The sequence below is a fragment of the Trachypithecus francoisi genome, unplaced genomic scaffold (genome assembly GCF_009764315.1).
Source record: "Trachypithecus francoisi isolate TF-2019V2 unplaced genomic scaffold, Tfra_2.0 Lachesis_group10, whole genome shotgun sequence".
NCBI classification, from domain to species: Eukaryota; Metazoa; Chordata; class Mammalia; order Primates; family Cercopithecidae; genus Trachypithecus; species Trachypithecus francoisi.
In genome coordinates, this window is record NW_022681455.1 from 125,163,275 (window position 1) to 125,178,388 (window position 15,114).

The 15,114-nt window shown below is 49.9% G+C and overlaps 1 protein-coding gene across 6 annotated transcripts in view; it reads left to right on the forward strand.

The window, feature by feature from the left end:
• The window catches only part of ATP2C2 (ATPase secretory pathway Ca2+ transporting 2), a 92,261-nt gene that overhangs the window by 59,765 nt on the left and 17,382 nt on the right, over positions 1-15,114 (forward strand). For all 6 annotated transcript variants that reach the window (XM_033219172.1, XM_033219173.1, XM_033219174.1 and 3 more), the window contains 4 exons: positions 10,506-10,630; positions 10,764-10,861; positions 12,193-12,294; positions 13,875-13,964. In XM_033219172.1, the coding sequence (XP_033075063.1) occupies positions 10,506-10,630; positions 10,764-10,861; positions 12,193-12,294; positions 13,875-13,964 (415 nt within the window). The remainder of the gene's footprint in view (positions 1-10,505; positions 10,631-10,763; positions 10,862-12,192; positions 12,295-13,874; positions 13,965-15,114) is intronic.

Below are 15,114 nucleotides of genomic sequence, written 5' to 3' on the forward strand. Positions count from 1 at the left end.
GTATACTTGAATGTACACAGTTATCTGGTAATTCGTAGTAGAAGAGATTCCAAATGTCTTATTTTTTCAATGACACGGCACAGTATGCATTAATTGAGGGGCAGGCGGTAAAATCAACGTGTGGGCAGGTGTGCGTCCTATGAAAAAAGCATTCAATAACTGTTTTTTGAGTGAATGGAAAGACTGTGTCTGGCTCTGGATACTTTGTCACTCAGTGTATTTAACAAACAAAATCTTAACAGCAAATGCTGAGAGCACATAAAAAAACGTGGAAAAGAGGAGTTGGAATATTATGTGATAATGTGGGCACACAGATGTGATAAAAATCATAAAAGCAACATACAAATGATGGACACTTGGAAAACCTCATCCCAGATAAATTCTCAGCCATAATAAGTTCATCTCTTCCCTTAAAAAAAAAAAAAAAAAAAAAAAATCCTGTAATGAGACACACAAGACGTTCAAACCACGTCAGAATATAAACGATAGTTTTCAATAGGAAAAGAAGAACAAGAAAAAAGCTGTACGAATAGAGAATAGTCTTTAGGTTTAAGCTTTAAACAACCTATAAATGAGCGGAGATGAATGGCAGGGTTTGGACTTTCCCCCCAAACCTGTTTGGAACCATGAAAACGATGCAGTGGTGCTGTACAGGGGTCTTTGCTGGGTTGCAGCCCTTTATCCCTGAAAATATGCCCAGGCCTCTGGTTTGTTTTGCTAATGGCCCTGCGAAAGGGCATCTTAGGCTCTGGATAATGAAACCCAAGGGGGTCTAATGAATGTAGAATGGTCTTGATCTCTAGTGAATTGGGGCTTTCTGGCTTAATACCCTGTGCAGAACGATCTTCATGGCATTGTGTGTTTGTTTGTTTGTTTGTTTGTTTGTTTTGAGACAGAGTTTCGTTCTTGTCGCCCAGGCTGGAGTGCAATGGCATGATCTTGGCTCACTGCAATCTCCACCTCGCAGGTTCGTGCAATTCTCCTGCCTCAGCCTCCCGAGTAGCTGGGATTGCAGGGGCGCACCACCATGCCTGGCTAATTTTTTAAATTTTAAGTAGAGACGGGATTTCGCCATGTTGGCGAGGCTGGTCTCGAACTCCTGACCTCAGGTGATCCACCTCCCTCGGCCTCCTGAAGTGCTAGGATTACAGGTGTGAGCCACGGCGCCCTGCCTTCATGGAGCTTTTGAGGGGCATTTATCCTTCAGTGTTACTGTGTATAGGACGTGACTGCGTGATCTGTTTGTATCACTTTCACTGAATCCCTTTCATGTTCACATAGTGCTGGGATTGGGGGAGGCTGTGAACAAGACAGTCACGGTTTCCACCTTCAGAGGATTGTAGGTCTCAGTGGAGATGGAGAATCAATGGGAATCCAGGGCTAGAGGGAGAGAGCTGCGAAGAGAGGCAGAGGCAGGTGGGAGAGGGAGCCTGAAGCCGAGATCTGGAGGAGCTATGGCTGATGCGATGAGGCCTTGAAGGAGACTGGGTGTGCAGATTCCTGTGGCTGCCAAAACAAAGTACCACAGGCAGCAGGGCTGGAAACAGAAGCTTGTTCTCACCATTCCAGAGGCCAGGAGTCCGAGGTCCAGGTGTGGCAGGACATGCTCTTCCTAGTGGGAGACCCTCGTGGGAGAATCAGCCCCAAGCTTCTCAGCTTCTGGTGTCACAGGGAGGCCTTGGCATGTAGATATCTTGCCTCCAGTCTCTGCCTGTCACATGGTCTCCTCCTCTGTCTGTCTCTGCATCTTTTCTCCTCTTTTTATAAGGACGTCAGTTATATTGGACTAGGGTGGGTACTCAAATGACCCCTTTTTTGTTTTTTTTTTTTTTGAGATGGAGTCTCACTCTGCCACCCAGGCTGGAGTGCAGTGGCGAGATCTTGGCTCACTGCAAGCTGCGCCTCCCGGGTTCACGTCATTCTCCTGCCTCAGACTCCCGAGTAGCTGGGACTACAGGTGCCCGCCACCACGCCTGGCTAATTTTTTGTATTTTTTAGTAGAGACGGGGTTTCACTGTGTTAGCCAGGATGGTCTCGATCTCCTGACCTCGTGATCCCCGCACCTCGGCCTCCCAAAGTGCTGGGATTACAGGCGTGAGCCACCGCGCCCGGCTGACCCCATTTTTATTTGATGACATCTGCAAAGGCCCTATTTCCAAATAAGGTTGCATTCACATGTGCCAGGAGTTAGGATGTGAACATATCTTTTTGGAGGGACACAATTCAACCCCTTAGCAACAGGCAGTGGGCTGCCGGGGAGGGGTGTGGATGGATGACAAGCTCATTGAAGGAGATGAGGACAAGGAGGCCTGAGCCAGGGCTGGGAAGACCCGTCTACATGAATGGCAAAGTTGCCAAGAGTAGCCTGCAGGTGGACAGAGTAAAATCAGTTCTGGGCCAGGTGCAGTGGCTTACGTCTGTAATCTCAGCACTTTAGGACACTGAGGCAGATGAATCACTTGAGGTTAGGAGTTTGAGACCAGCTTGGCCAACATGGTGAAGCCCCCTCCCTACTAAAAACAGAACAATCAGCCGGGCATGGTGGCGTGCACCTGTAATGCCAGCTACTTGGGAGGCAGAGGCAGGAGAATCGCTTGAACCCCAGAGGTGGAGGTTGTAGTGAGCTGAGATCGAGCCACTGCACCCAGCCTGGGCAATAGATGAGACATCATCTCAAAAACAAACAAAAAGTCAGTTCTAAATCTTCAAGGAATTGAACAGGGAGGGACCAGGGTCTGTGGGTGCCAGAGAATGAGCAGGAGTAGGACATGTGATCCCAGTTCATCCTTACACAGGCCATGGGGTAAGTCTGGCCTCCGTTTGACAGACTGGGAAACAGGCTGAGGCTGGCACAGCTGTGCGTGGTTATGGATCAGGGCATGGAACACGCAGACTTCACTGAAGCCGGGCTCCTTGTCAGCAACCCAGCCCCACCTCGGCAGGATGGGGACGCTGCTGCCAGCCACCGCCCCTCACTCCCTATCCTTGTCAGCAACCCAGCCCCACCTCGGCAGGATGGGGACGCTGCTGCCAGCCACCGCCCCTCACTCCCTATGCTTGGCAGCCATTGGCAATGGGCTCGTTTGTTTGCCCCATGATTATGCATCGGGCATCTGTTGACTGTGTTTACATCAAAAGTGCTGATCCAGCTAGATCTCCCCAGTGCACTCCAACCTGGACGACAGAGCAAAACTCTGTCTCAAGAAGAAAAAAAGGGAGATAGAAAGGGATGGTCTGGAAGAGGTGGCCGGGGAGGGTTTTGGGTGGAGAGTTAGGAGTCAAGAGATGAGCAGGAAGGGTGTTCCAGGCAGGGGGAACAGCACAGGCAAAGGTTTGGGGGTGGGAACATGTCTGAGGGCCACTGCAGGGGACCACAGCTGAGCTCTTTGACCAGAATGAGAACCTGGAGTCGCCTAGATCATGGGGAAACTCACAGCTCCTTCTCCTATTCCTAACCTCATCATCAGAGTCCCAGTATGCCACGCCAGGCCGTCTCTGTGACACTTTGGAAACAGAGAGCTGAAAAGTGTTGGCCACCCTTGATTTAGAGGCTGAAGGACGTGGGAGGTGGGAGTCCCAGCTTATTACAGAAGTGGGGGCTGGGAGGAGGGGGCACTGGAGCAGGACGCTGAGCTGTACTGGGGCCGGTGGGGTTTGAGGCATTGGAACGGTACCTGCAGAGGCAGGCACTGGAGAGCCGAGGTCTCAGGCTGAGCTGAAGAACGGGAAGGTCCCTGAGACAGCCTGGTAAACCGGGATGGCCACTCCCCCAACTCGGGGCTGGTGGGACCTGAGACTCACATTTCTTTCTTTTTGTTATTTCAATAGGTTTTTGGGGAACAGGTGGTGTTTTGTTACATGAATATGTTCTTTAGTGGTGATTTCTGAGATTTCCATGCACCCATCACCTGAGCAGTCTACACTGCACCCAGTGTGTTCAGACTCACCTTTCTTTTGTTTGCTTTTTTTTTTTTTTTTAAGAAGTTCTAGGATACATGTGCAGAACGTGCAGGTTTGTTACATAGGTATACATGTGCCATGGTGGTTTGCTGCACCTGTCAACCCGTCATCTAGGTTTTAAGCCCCACATGCATTAGGCTTTTGACCTAATGCTCTCCCACCCCTTTCCCTCAACCCCTCTGACAGGCCCTGGTGTGTGATGTCCGCCCCTCTGTGTCCAAGTGTTCTCATTGTTCAACTCCCACTTAGGAGTGAGAACACGCAGGGTTTGCTTGCTTATTTTTGAGATGGAGTCTCGCTGTGTCCAGGCTGGAGTGCAGTGGTGTGATCTTGGCTCACTGCAACCTCCACCTCCTGGGTTCAAGTGAGTCTCCTGCCTCAGCCTCCCAAGTAGATGGGATTACAGGTACCCGCCACCACGCCCAGCTAATTTTTGTATTTTTAGTAGAGACGAGGTTTCACCATGTTGGCCAGGCTCATCTCGAACTCCTGACCTCAGGCGATCTGCCTGCCTCTGCCTTCCAAAGTGCTGGGATTACAGGCGTGAGCCACTGCGCCTGGCTGAGACTCACATTTCTAACAAGCTCTTAAGGGTGCTGACATAGCTGGTCCAGGGAGCACCCTCTGAACATGAGGCTGTGATTCGACACTGTGCCCCCAGAGTGGGCTCCAGCAAGAACAGGACCAGGGAAGAGGCCAAGACACCTGAACAGCATTCTCAGGTGACTGAGCCTTTGGAGGCAGGGGTGGTGGCAGGGAGGGGGACATTTGAGCCTCAAGGAAGCTGCCAGAAAACACAGGACTCTCAGAAGACAGAATGCTTAAAAACTTTCCTAAATAGGCTGGGCACAGTGGCTCACACCTGTAATCCTAGCACTTTGGGAGGCTGAGGCGAGAGGATACCTTGAGCCCAGGAGTTTGAGACCAGCCTACACAACATAGTGAGACCCTGTCTGTGCAAAAACAAATGTTTTTTAATTAGCCAGGTATGGTGGTGCAAGCTTGTAGTCCCAGCTAATCGGGAAGCTGAGGCGGGAGGATCACTTGAGCCTGGGAAGTCAAGGTTGCAGTGAGCCATGATCTCGTCACTGCACTCCAGCCTAGGCAACAGAGACAGACCCTATCTAAAAAAAAAAAAAATTTTTTTTAAAACCTCCTGTAGATCACGAGGTCAGGAGTTCGAGACCAGCCTGGCCAAAACAGTGAAACCCCGTCTCTACTAAAAATACAAAGATTAGCTGGGCATGGTGGCACACGCCTGTACTCCCAGCTACTCAGGAGGCTGAGGCAGGAGAATCGCTTGAATCCAGGAGGGTTCAGTATGCTGAGATCACGCCATCGCACTCCAGCCTGAACAACAGAGACTCCATCTCAAAAAACAACAACAACAAAAAACCCTCCTGCAAATAATGGTGCATCCCATCCCTGTCTTACAAACCATGAAAAGTTTCATGAGCCAAGAAAGACTATTAAATATTTCCAGGAGAAAAAGCAAGAAAGGCTTTTCTGCGCCCAAGCCCCAAATCCCCCGATTCTCTCCCCACCCTGTACTATTGGTCACTTCTGGTTTCTTGTCCTAACCTTCCTTGCAACACAGGCTTCCTGCTTGATCCATGCGAGTGGACTTGCACGTGGGAGAACTGTTCCCCCTCTCATTTGTGATTTTGAAAGGGCGAGGTTTTTCAGTTTTAGTGCCAGATTAAAGCCACCCAAAACCACTGAATCAGAAGATGGAAATGGCAGCTTAGCCAGCGGAGATTTTTCAAAATAAGTAAAATGAGAGAATCATTTTTTTTAAAACTTTAAGAACTTTTAAAAAATGAATTCCTGGGCCGGGCGCAGTGGCTCATGCCTGTAATCCCAGCACTTTGAGAGGCTGAGGCAGGTGGATCATGGATCATGAGGTCAAGAGATCAAGATCATCCTGGCCAACATTGTGAAACCCTGTCTCTACTAAACATGCAAAACTTAACCAGGCGTGGTGGTGGGCACCTGTAGTCCCAGCTACTCAGGAGGCTGAGGCAGGAGGATCACTTGAACCCTGGAGGCGGAGGTTGCAGGGAACTGAGATTGCACCGCTGTACTCCAGCCTGACGACCCAGCGAGACTCCGTCTCAAAAAAAAAAACAACAAAAATGAATTCCCTATATGTTAAGTGACATTTAAGATGATCCAAGGCACTTGCTTTTCCTGGTTCATTCTAATCAATTTTTGTTTTGTTTTTGTTTTTTTGAGGTGAAGTCTCGCTCTGTTACCCAGGCTGGAGTGCTGTGATGTGATCTTGGCTCACTGCAAGCTCCGCCTCCTGGGTTCAAGCGATTCTCCTGCCTTAGCCTCCTTGAGTAGCTGAGACTACAGGTGCCTGCTACCACACCTGGCTAATTTTTGTATTTTGGTAGAGACGGGGTTTCACCATGTTGGCCAGGCTCAAGTGATCCACCGCTTCTGCGTTTCAAAGTGCTGGGAATGCAGGTGTGAGCCACCACACCCGGCCCGTTCTAATCTTTATTAGCTTGTGGATTAATTCTTTATTATGATGAATTCATCCAGGTAATACAAAGATGCCCTTCCCCTGCCATATGGGATGAAAGTCCCCGTCATAACCCTCCACAAATGTTTGCTTAGCTGGTCTTCACACCCTGTGCCATAAAACCAGGGAAGCCTTTTGGCTGTCACTGTATAAACTGGGCACAGCCCCTTGATCAGATTCTCTAATCTTGGTTTATTTCACTTGTCCATGCCTGTTCCGTTGTCCCTGGGTGAAAGGTCACCATTCACAACCATTCTATTCCAACTGCCTGTTTTGTAATTGGAGTTTGTTGCCAACATTTAATGTACCATCTTTCTTTGATTCTGAGGTGTACATTCTTTTTCACATTCCAACTCCTCTGAAATCAGACCACTTCTAATAAGCGATGTAATTAGACAGCATGGTGTTACTGATAAATTGGCCGTGTTTATTCTTTTCTGAGCGCTACACAAAAGAATGGTGCCCTTCACAATCAAGTGTGTCTTCGCTCTGATGAAATACGGTCTCCCTGTGTGATCCTGGTTGAATGGCTTCTCACCCAGTGTTCTGCCTGTCAGCCAACCCAGGTGGAGTGTTCCCTGTGTGCTAGGCCAGCGCAGGCCTAAGCATTGTTATACCCACTTCTTCATGCAGCAACTATTTACTGTATACCTCCTTGCTCTGCTGGATTTTCTAATGCAGAGGATAAAAACAGCCACCTGGCCAGGCGTGGTGCCTCATGCATATAATCCCAGCACTTGGGAACGCTGAGGTGGGAGGATCACTTGAGCCCAGAAGTTCAAGACCAGCCTGGGTAACACAGTGAAACTTTGTCTCTACAAATAATTTTTTAAATTAGGAACTAAAAAAAAGTGGTGCATGCCTGTGTCCCAGCTACCAGGGAGGCGGAGGCTGGAGGATTGCTTGAGTCCAGGCAGTCAAGGCTGTAGTGAGTCTTGATGGCAACACTGCACTCCAGCCTGGGCAACAGAACAAGAACCTGTCTCAAAAAAACAAAACACAGGCGAAGCCCAGTGGCTCATGCCTGTAATCCCACCACTTTGGGAGGCCAAGGCAGGTGGATCACTTGAGGTCAGGAGTTCAAGACCAGCCTGGCCAACATGGTGAAACCCCTTCTCTACTAAAAATTCAAAAATTCGCCAGGTGTGGTGGCACATGCCTGTAATTCCAGATATATGGGAGGCTAAGGCAGGAGAATTGCTTGAAGCTGGGGGGTGGATGTTGCAGTGAGCTGAGATTGCACCACTGTACTCCAGCCTGGGCGACAGAGTGAGACTCCATCTCAAACAAACCCAGCCACCCTTGTGTGAGATATAGCCAGAAAATGTGTTTTGTTTGAACTGTATTTTTTTCATTGGAATTTGTTGCCAATATCTAAAAATTGGGAGTTTGCATGAAAAAGATCCTGGGTGTCCAGCTTCTCTCGGGGAGCGTGGGAGGCCCGGCAACACTGTGCATTGCTGTCGTCCCTGGTGATTTGCTGGTGGCTCTTCTTTTAGAGGAGGGCCTGGGCTCTGGGATCGCCCCGTGGTCTCGTTCACGCTGGCCGATTTCACGTATTTCCTGGGCAGCCTGGACCTAGGGCCTGGACCAGGGGTGTCCTCAGGGGCTTCTGCAGGGTTCCTGGCCCTGGCTGTGGGTGGGCTGCAGGTGTGGCAAGAGACAGTGGCTCCCTTCTCCCAGGACGTTTCTGGTATCTCAGATAACAGAAATTCCACATCACTTCTAGTCCTCTAAATAGTCTCTTTCTAGAAATTGTACAGACTGGTTCCATGCAATGACAGCGCTTGGAGTTCCATTTAAGTCATATCCTCCCCACCCCTCAGCCTGGCCTCGGGTGGAGGCTTGATGGGGAGGATCTGGCCAGCCTCCCTCACCTGCTCAAAATCTCTCCTCCCCTCCCCATCGCCAGCCAAGGCCCGCCCTTCCTTCCTTCCTTCCTTCTTTTTCTTTCTTTTCTTACTTTCTTTCTTTCTGACGGAGTTTCACTCTTGCCGCCCAGGCTGGAGTGCAGTGGTGCGATCTCAGCTCACCACAACCTCCGCCTCCCGGGTTCAAGCAATTCTCCTGCCTCCTGCGCTACCACACCTGGCTAATTTTGTATTTTTAGTAGAGACAGGGTTTTTCCATATTGGTCAGCCTCCTGAGTAGCTGGGATTATAGGTGCACACTGCCACACCCAGCTAATATATATATATATTATATATATAAAGATATATATATGAAGATAGATATATATAATATATATATCTATATATTGTAGAAATAAAAAAATGTTGCCCAGGCTGGTCTCGAACTCTTGAGCTCAAATGATTTACCAGTGTGATCCTCCCAAAGTGCTGGTATTATGGGTTTGAGTTACTGTGCCTGGCCTTAGAAGATTTTCTTTTTTCTTTTGAGATGGAGTCTCCCTCTGTCGCCAGGCTGGAGTGCAATGGCACAGTCTCGACTCGCTGCAACTTCCGCCTCCCAGGTTCAAGTGACTGTCCTGTCTCAGCCTCCTGAGTAGCTGGGATTACAGGTGCATGCCACCACACCCAGCTGTTTTTTGTATTTTTGGTAGAGACGGGGTTTCACCATGTTGGCCAGGTTGGTCTCAAACTCCTGACCTCAGGTGATCTGCCCGCCTGGGCCTCCCAAAGTGCTGGGATTACAGGTGTGAGCCATCACTCCTGGCCTAGAACATTTGCTTATTGCCTCAAAAAGAAATGCTGTGCCCTTTAGCTATCACTCTACATTCCCGCCTGTGCCCACATCCGAGCCCTAAGCAGTCGCTCATCTTTCTTTCTGTGTAGGTTTCCCTATTCTGAACATCCCGTATGAGTGGACTCACGCACTGAGTGGCCGTCAGTGTCTGGCTTCTTCTACTGAGCAGCACATTTTCCGGGCTCATCCACATGGTGGCGTGTGCCAGTGCCTCATTGCTTTCTATGACTGAAGGGTATTCTGTGGCATAGATAGACCACATTTGACTCATCCATTTGTTCACTGATGGACATATGGGTTGTCATGGTTTCTTCATGTTTATTTGTACATTTTTTAAAGGAAACTTTCAAGCATGTACCAAAGCAGAGAGGATGATAAAGTGAACACCTATGTAGCCACTACCCAGCTTCAACAGTGGCCCACTTGCAAACACGCTTGCCCTATCTACAGCCCACCCCTGGCTATGTCAAACTGGCCACCAGTCACCAGGCGTCATACCTTTTCCCCACTTCAGGAGGGTGGGATGTGGGGCCATTCAGCCCTGATGTTGTGGAGTCTCAGCCAAAAGGGGCAGAAGGAGCCCCCTCCACACATCCTCTCACCTGTCGACACACCCAGGGAAGGGGCATCCGTGTGCTGTAGCCCCAGTCTCATTGCCAAGACAGCATCTCACCAGCTCAGCTTGGGTCACAAGCTCCCCTCAAATCCAGTCAACCTGATTATGGGGGAGTGGGGTCGCACCATACGGGGAGAGTTGGAGGGGTAAGAAAGAAGTGAGCAGATACCCTGCAACAGATCCACACAGTAGGCAAGGGCGCCGCTGTGGCTCTTCACCTCCCCTGACCTGGACTTCCTTGTCTGGCTTCCTCACAGGAAGTGTCTACACTACTACACTCATGAAAAGTGAAATTCAAGGGACGCATGAGGGCCCGTGGAACTGAAAACTCTTACTCCCACTTATTGTCTGATTCTGGGAGTTCCTTTCATGGGACCCAAAGCCTTTTCTAATAAATGAGAATAATGTAAATACAAGATACTTTTAAAGAGGCAAAACAGCTGACAGACTAATTCACACTAAGGTGTGGATGACTGACAGGCTAGGTCCCTTCCCAAGAGCAGGGTCTGCAGGGGAGGGCTCAGGACAATGGGTGCTGAAGAAGGAGGCAGGTGCACCTTAGGATTGGGAATGGAGGATAGAACCAGGATGCTGGGGACACCTAAGACAAGCTTCACCAGCCAAAGCATTGCCAGCCCCAGCTGAGAGTCACACACTCCTTAAGGAGGGGACTCATTTGACCTTTCGCTTCAGCCTGGCTGTGGCGGCCATTCCAGAGGGTCTGCCCATCGTCGTCATGGTAACGCTGGTCCTGGGAGTGCTGCGGATGGCCAAGAAGCGGGTCATCGTGAAAAAGTTACCCATCGTGGAGACTTTAGGTGAGGGACTCCGGCCGGTGGGATTCTTCCTTGTGGAATTGAATGGGGGCTTGGCTGTCAGGGCAATCCAGCCTGGGGGTTTCACAAGCCTGAGGGTGGCGACTTTTCTAGAAACTGATGTTTGTTGTGCCAGGTTGCTGCAGCGTTCTCTGTTCTGATAAGACGGGTACTCTGACTGCCAACGAAATGACAGTGACCCAGCTTGTCACGTCAGATGGGCTCCATGCCGAGGTGAGCCCCAGAGGAATTTACAAGCCTTAAAGATGCACCCAGCCAGGCTGTCTCCTTTCTAGATAAAGCACACAATGTCTTCTAGAACACAATAAGGAAGAAAGAAATTGAGGTCATCTTACAATCTCCTTGCTAACATGACTGATTTTCTTTTTAATCATCCCATACTTCCTTTCCAAAGACGACCAATTTAAGGTAGACTCCTTTTTTAGTTACTTATTAATTGTAAGCACATTACAAAATTTAACAGCTAGAAAAATATTTCCATACCTTCCATGATAAACAAACCATGATTAGTCCATTTGTGGTTTTTTTCGTTTGCTTTTGAGAGACAGAGTCTCCCTCTGTCACCCAGGCTGGAGTGCAGTGGCTTGATCTTGGCTCACTGCAACCTTCACTTCTCGGGTTCAAGTGACTCTCCTGCCTCAGTTTCCCAAGTAGCTGGGACTACAGGCATGCCCCACCATGCCCAGCTAACTTTTGTATTTTCCAGCAGAGATGGGATTTCACTATATGTTGGCCAGGCTGGTCTCATACTCCTGACCTCAGGTGATCCACCCGCCTTGGCCTCCCAGAGTGCTGGGATTACAGACGTGAGCTACCATGCCCAGACTGTTTTGTTTTTTAAGACAGGGTCTTGCTGTGTTGCCCAGGTTGCAGTGCAGTGGTACAATCATGATTCACTGCAGCCTCTAACTTCTGGGCTCAAGGGATCCTCCCACCTCAGCCTCCCAAGTGCCCTCGTGTTTTTCAGTGTCTTCTGTGTGCTTGGCGCAGTTGGAAGCTCCCTGAATGTGCAATTTTTTATCCTGATATTTTTTCTACAAAACTGGCCAAAGCAAGGGGTGAACAAATGATTGCCCATGGGCCAGTGCTTGTTTGAAAATAAAGTTTTCTTGGTGTACTGCCACACCCATTTGTGTACATGTTGCCAATGGCTGCTTTCATGCCTCAGTGTGCCTCAACGGCAGAGCTGAATAGCCAGGACAAACTTGGAAACAGGCTGCAAAGGCTAACACGTTTGCCCGCCCCTGTTCTTAGAATATAAGCACTCTTCTATGCTAGTTCTTAGTTTTCTTAACCATCACTTGTACTGGCTGCAGAGTGTCCCACTGAGTAAACTTGCTGCGGTTTACTGATGCCTGGCACTGTGCCGCCAGTGACGTATCCGATTCATCAGTAATCTTTCGGAGAACATCTTCATACTGAAAGCCCTGTCCACATTTCAGATTATGTCCTTAGAATGAATCCCCAGGACAGGGATTGTGGGCCAACCGGGGGAGCATGTTTTTGACTCTTGACAACACCCTTTCTTCTGCCTCGCCCTGCAGGTCAGCGGAGTTGGGTATGACGGTCAAGGGACTGTGTGTCTTCTACCATCCAAGGAAGTCATTAAGGAATTTTCCAATGTCTCAGTAGGAAAGTTAGTGGAGGTAGGTGTCAAAAGCACCACGGGGGGAATAGGCATTTATACTGGGGCTTCTGGGGCGTCTCTCTGAAAAGGGAAACAGCCTTTGGACTTACTGGTTCTTGACAATGACTGGACCACCCAGGGGTGAGGCTGTCACAGCACTGAAAAAATAGCCCCAAAACTGATGGAGACATCAGAGGTAAGAGGAGAGCTAGGCTGGGCACAGTGGCTCAGGCCTGTTATCCCAGCACTTTGGGAGGCCAAGACAGGAGAATCACTTGAGGCCAGGAGTTTGAGACCAGCCTGGGCAACATAGTGAGACTCTGTTTGTATTATTTTTTTAAAACAATATTTAAAAAGAAGAGCTAGAAGCCTCTGTCCTAATCACTGCCCACTGGGAAGGCTCTAAGGAGACTCCTGCACAGAGACGTGCCTGATGAATGGTAACAAGTGAGCCTGTGATGAATTTCTCCTATAGCTCTGAGCAAGCGTGTGATAAATTTCCCCTATTACTTAGTGAGCCTGTGATGACGTTCCCCTGTTGCTGTGATGAGTCCTGCATTCCGAATTGTACTCGCCCTTTCGCAGGGGCTCACTCCTCCCCACACAGCGCCCTTCTTCGTCTGTACAGTTCGGTGAGCGCCACTTGCAGAGGACCCGCCTCCAGGGGCCACTTCACTATCACAGCGAACGCTGTCTCGGTTTCGCAGATTAAAAAACAGAAATATGGTCAGGCGTGGTGGCTCATGCCTATTACCCCAGCACTTTGGAAGGCCAAGGCAGGTGAATCACCTGAGGTCAGAAGTTCAAAACCAGCCTGGCCAACATGATGAAACCCCATCTCTACTAAAAAATATAAAAATTAGACAGGCATGGTGGCGCACACCTGTAGTCCCAGCTACTCAGGAGCCTGAGACAGGAGAATTGCCTTGAACCAGGGAGGCAGAGGTTGCAGTAAGCTGAGGTCATGCCACTGCACTCCAGCCTGGGTGACAGAGTGAGACTCTGTCTCAAATGAATGAATGAATGAATGATGAAACAAAAATATGCAAAACTAGTAAGTAACAATAAAAAAGAAAAGAAATGGGCAGAGAAGTAATGTGAGTGTCCAGGCTCACCAGGCCGGGAAGGAAGGGCGCCAGGAATCCTGCTCTTTTTGCTTGTCTCTTGTTCATTTTTTAAATATTTATTTTTAAATTGAGACGGAAGTCATCTACCATGAATTCACCCCATTAAAGTGCACAATTCAGTGGTTCATTATGCTCACAAGTTGTACAGCCATCACCACTGTCTAGAACACTTTGTCACCCCAAGTGAAAATGCCATCATCCCCATTACGAGTCACTCCCCGTCACCCGCCTCATCACCACCCGTCCACCTGCCCGCCTGCTGGGTTCCCTCATGGTAGCTTTGTGGGAACCAACATTCAGCACAGCCAAGAAATAGTCACGGTGTTCCTTTTAAAAAGCCAGGACGCTGAGCTGTTTTAAAGAGCAAGTCTCGTCCCCACAGCCCCAGCTGTAAAACTGGGAAAAGCCCACAGTGTCTAACTTTTTCATGAGCCCAGTACTAACTACAGACGTCGGGATAATCCCCTTTTAGGCGGGCTGTGTTGCCAACAACGCGGTCATCAGAAAGAACGCCGTGATGGGACAGCCCACCGAGGGTGCCCTGGTGGCCCTGGCAATGAAGGTAGGATGTCCTGGTGTCTGCGTGGGGAATTCTTTCACTCAGGACTGGATTCGTTGGTAGAAAGCCAGCTCCTGTCTGAGCTAACAGGACTAGGGATGTTAGGTAATCATGGAAGAAAATGGCCCAAGCTGGCCGCGGGCCATCTGTTGGTGGTAGAGGAGGTGAGCTCTGAGATTCCACGGGACTTCAGAAAGTTCTGCAGGTCTCTAATCCCTCCTCCAGCGATTCTAAAAGAGTCCTATGAGCTCCCCTGTGGTTCAGGCCCTGGTCAGGTGTTGGGGCAACAGACAGTGGAACGAGACTCCCTGTGAGTCCAACATGACCCTGTGCTCACCGAGGCACCACTGGGAGGGGCTGGTTCCTGGGAATGCATTCCAGTGACTCTGGGGCTCAGTGTTACATCCTGGGCTCTGTGGCTGTGCAGGGTTGCCCCAGGTCATTCTGTGCCCAGCGTCATGTACCAAGTGGCTGCTTGCAGCGTGGAGGGATGGATGGGGGCTGATGGGGGTCAGCTGTGCTCTGTGCACAAGTTAGCAGAAGGAAAGGCAGAAAAACATGGGCTGGGAATGCAGGTGACAGGAAAGCAAGGAGAAGAGAGGACAAAGGACATGGGAAAGGAGGGGCTGGAAGAGGTTAAGAGGAGGGAGCAAAGGAAGGAGGAAGATGGCCCCGGTCAGCTCCCACGTCTGTTTCCATGGCCACTTGGCCTGGATCCCTCCTCTTCAGCCAGAGCCGGGGCTCCCCTGGACACTGAGGGAGCTCCTCTCCCCCGCCCACCCCGTGCTTTCTGTGGTGTGACTTGTCTCTGACTCGGGTCTGATCAGACCCCTCTCATCAAAGTCAAGGGAAAAGCCTGACTCAGGGTGCTCATCCGCCAGCACTGACTCCTCGCTGCCACCCAGCCTGACCCCTGCACTCACCCCCCTTCCTGCTTCCTCCTGGGCTTTGACTGCTCCTGCCTGTCCTCACTGGTGAGCACCGACTTTCTCTTCAAGTTCACTCCAGTTTCCATCCCAGCAGACACCTCTTCTCATCCCGGGCTCACTTTACTGCTTTCTGTTATCACCTTACCTGTCCCTCCCTCCAGTGCAAGACTCCAACCTCCCACACCGCTGCCTTCCCGAAGCTGGTGCTGGGTGCGGGGGAGGTG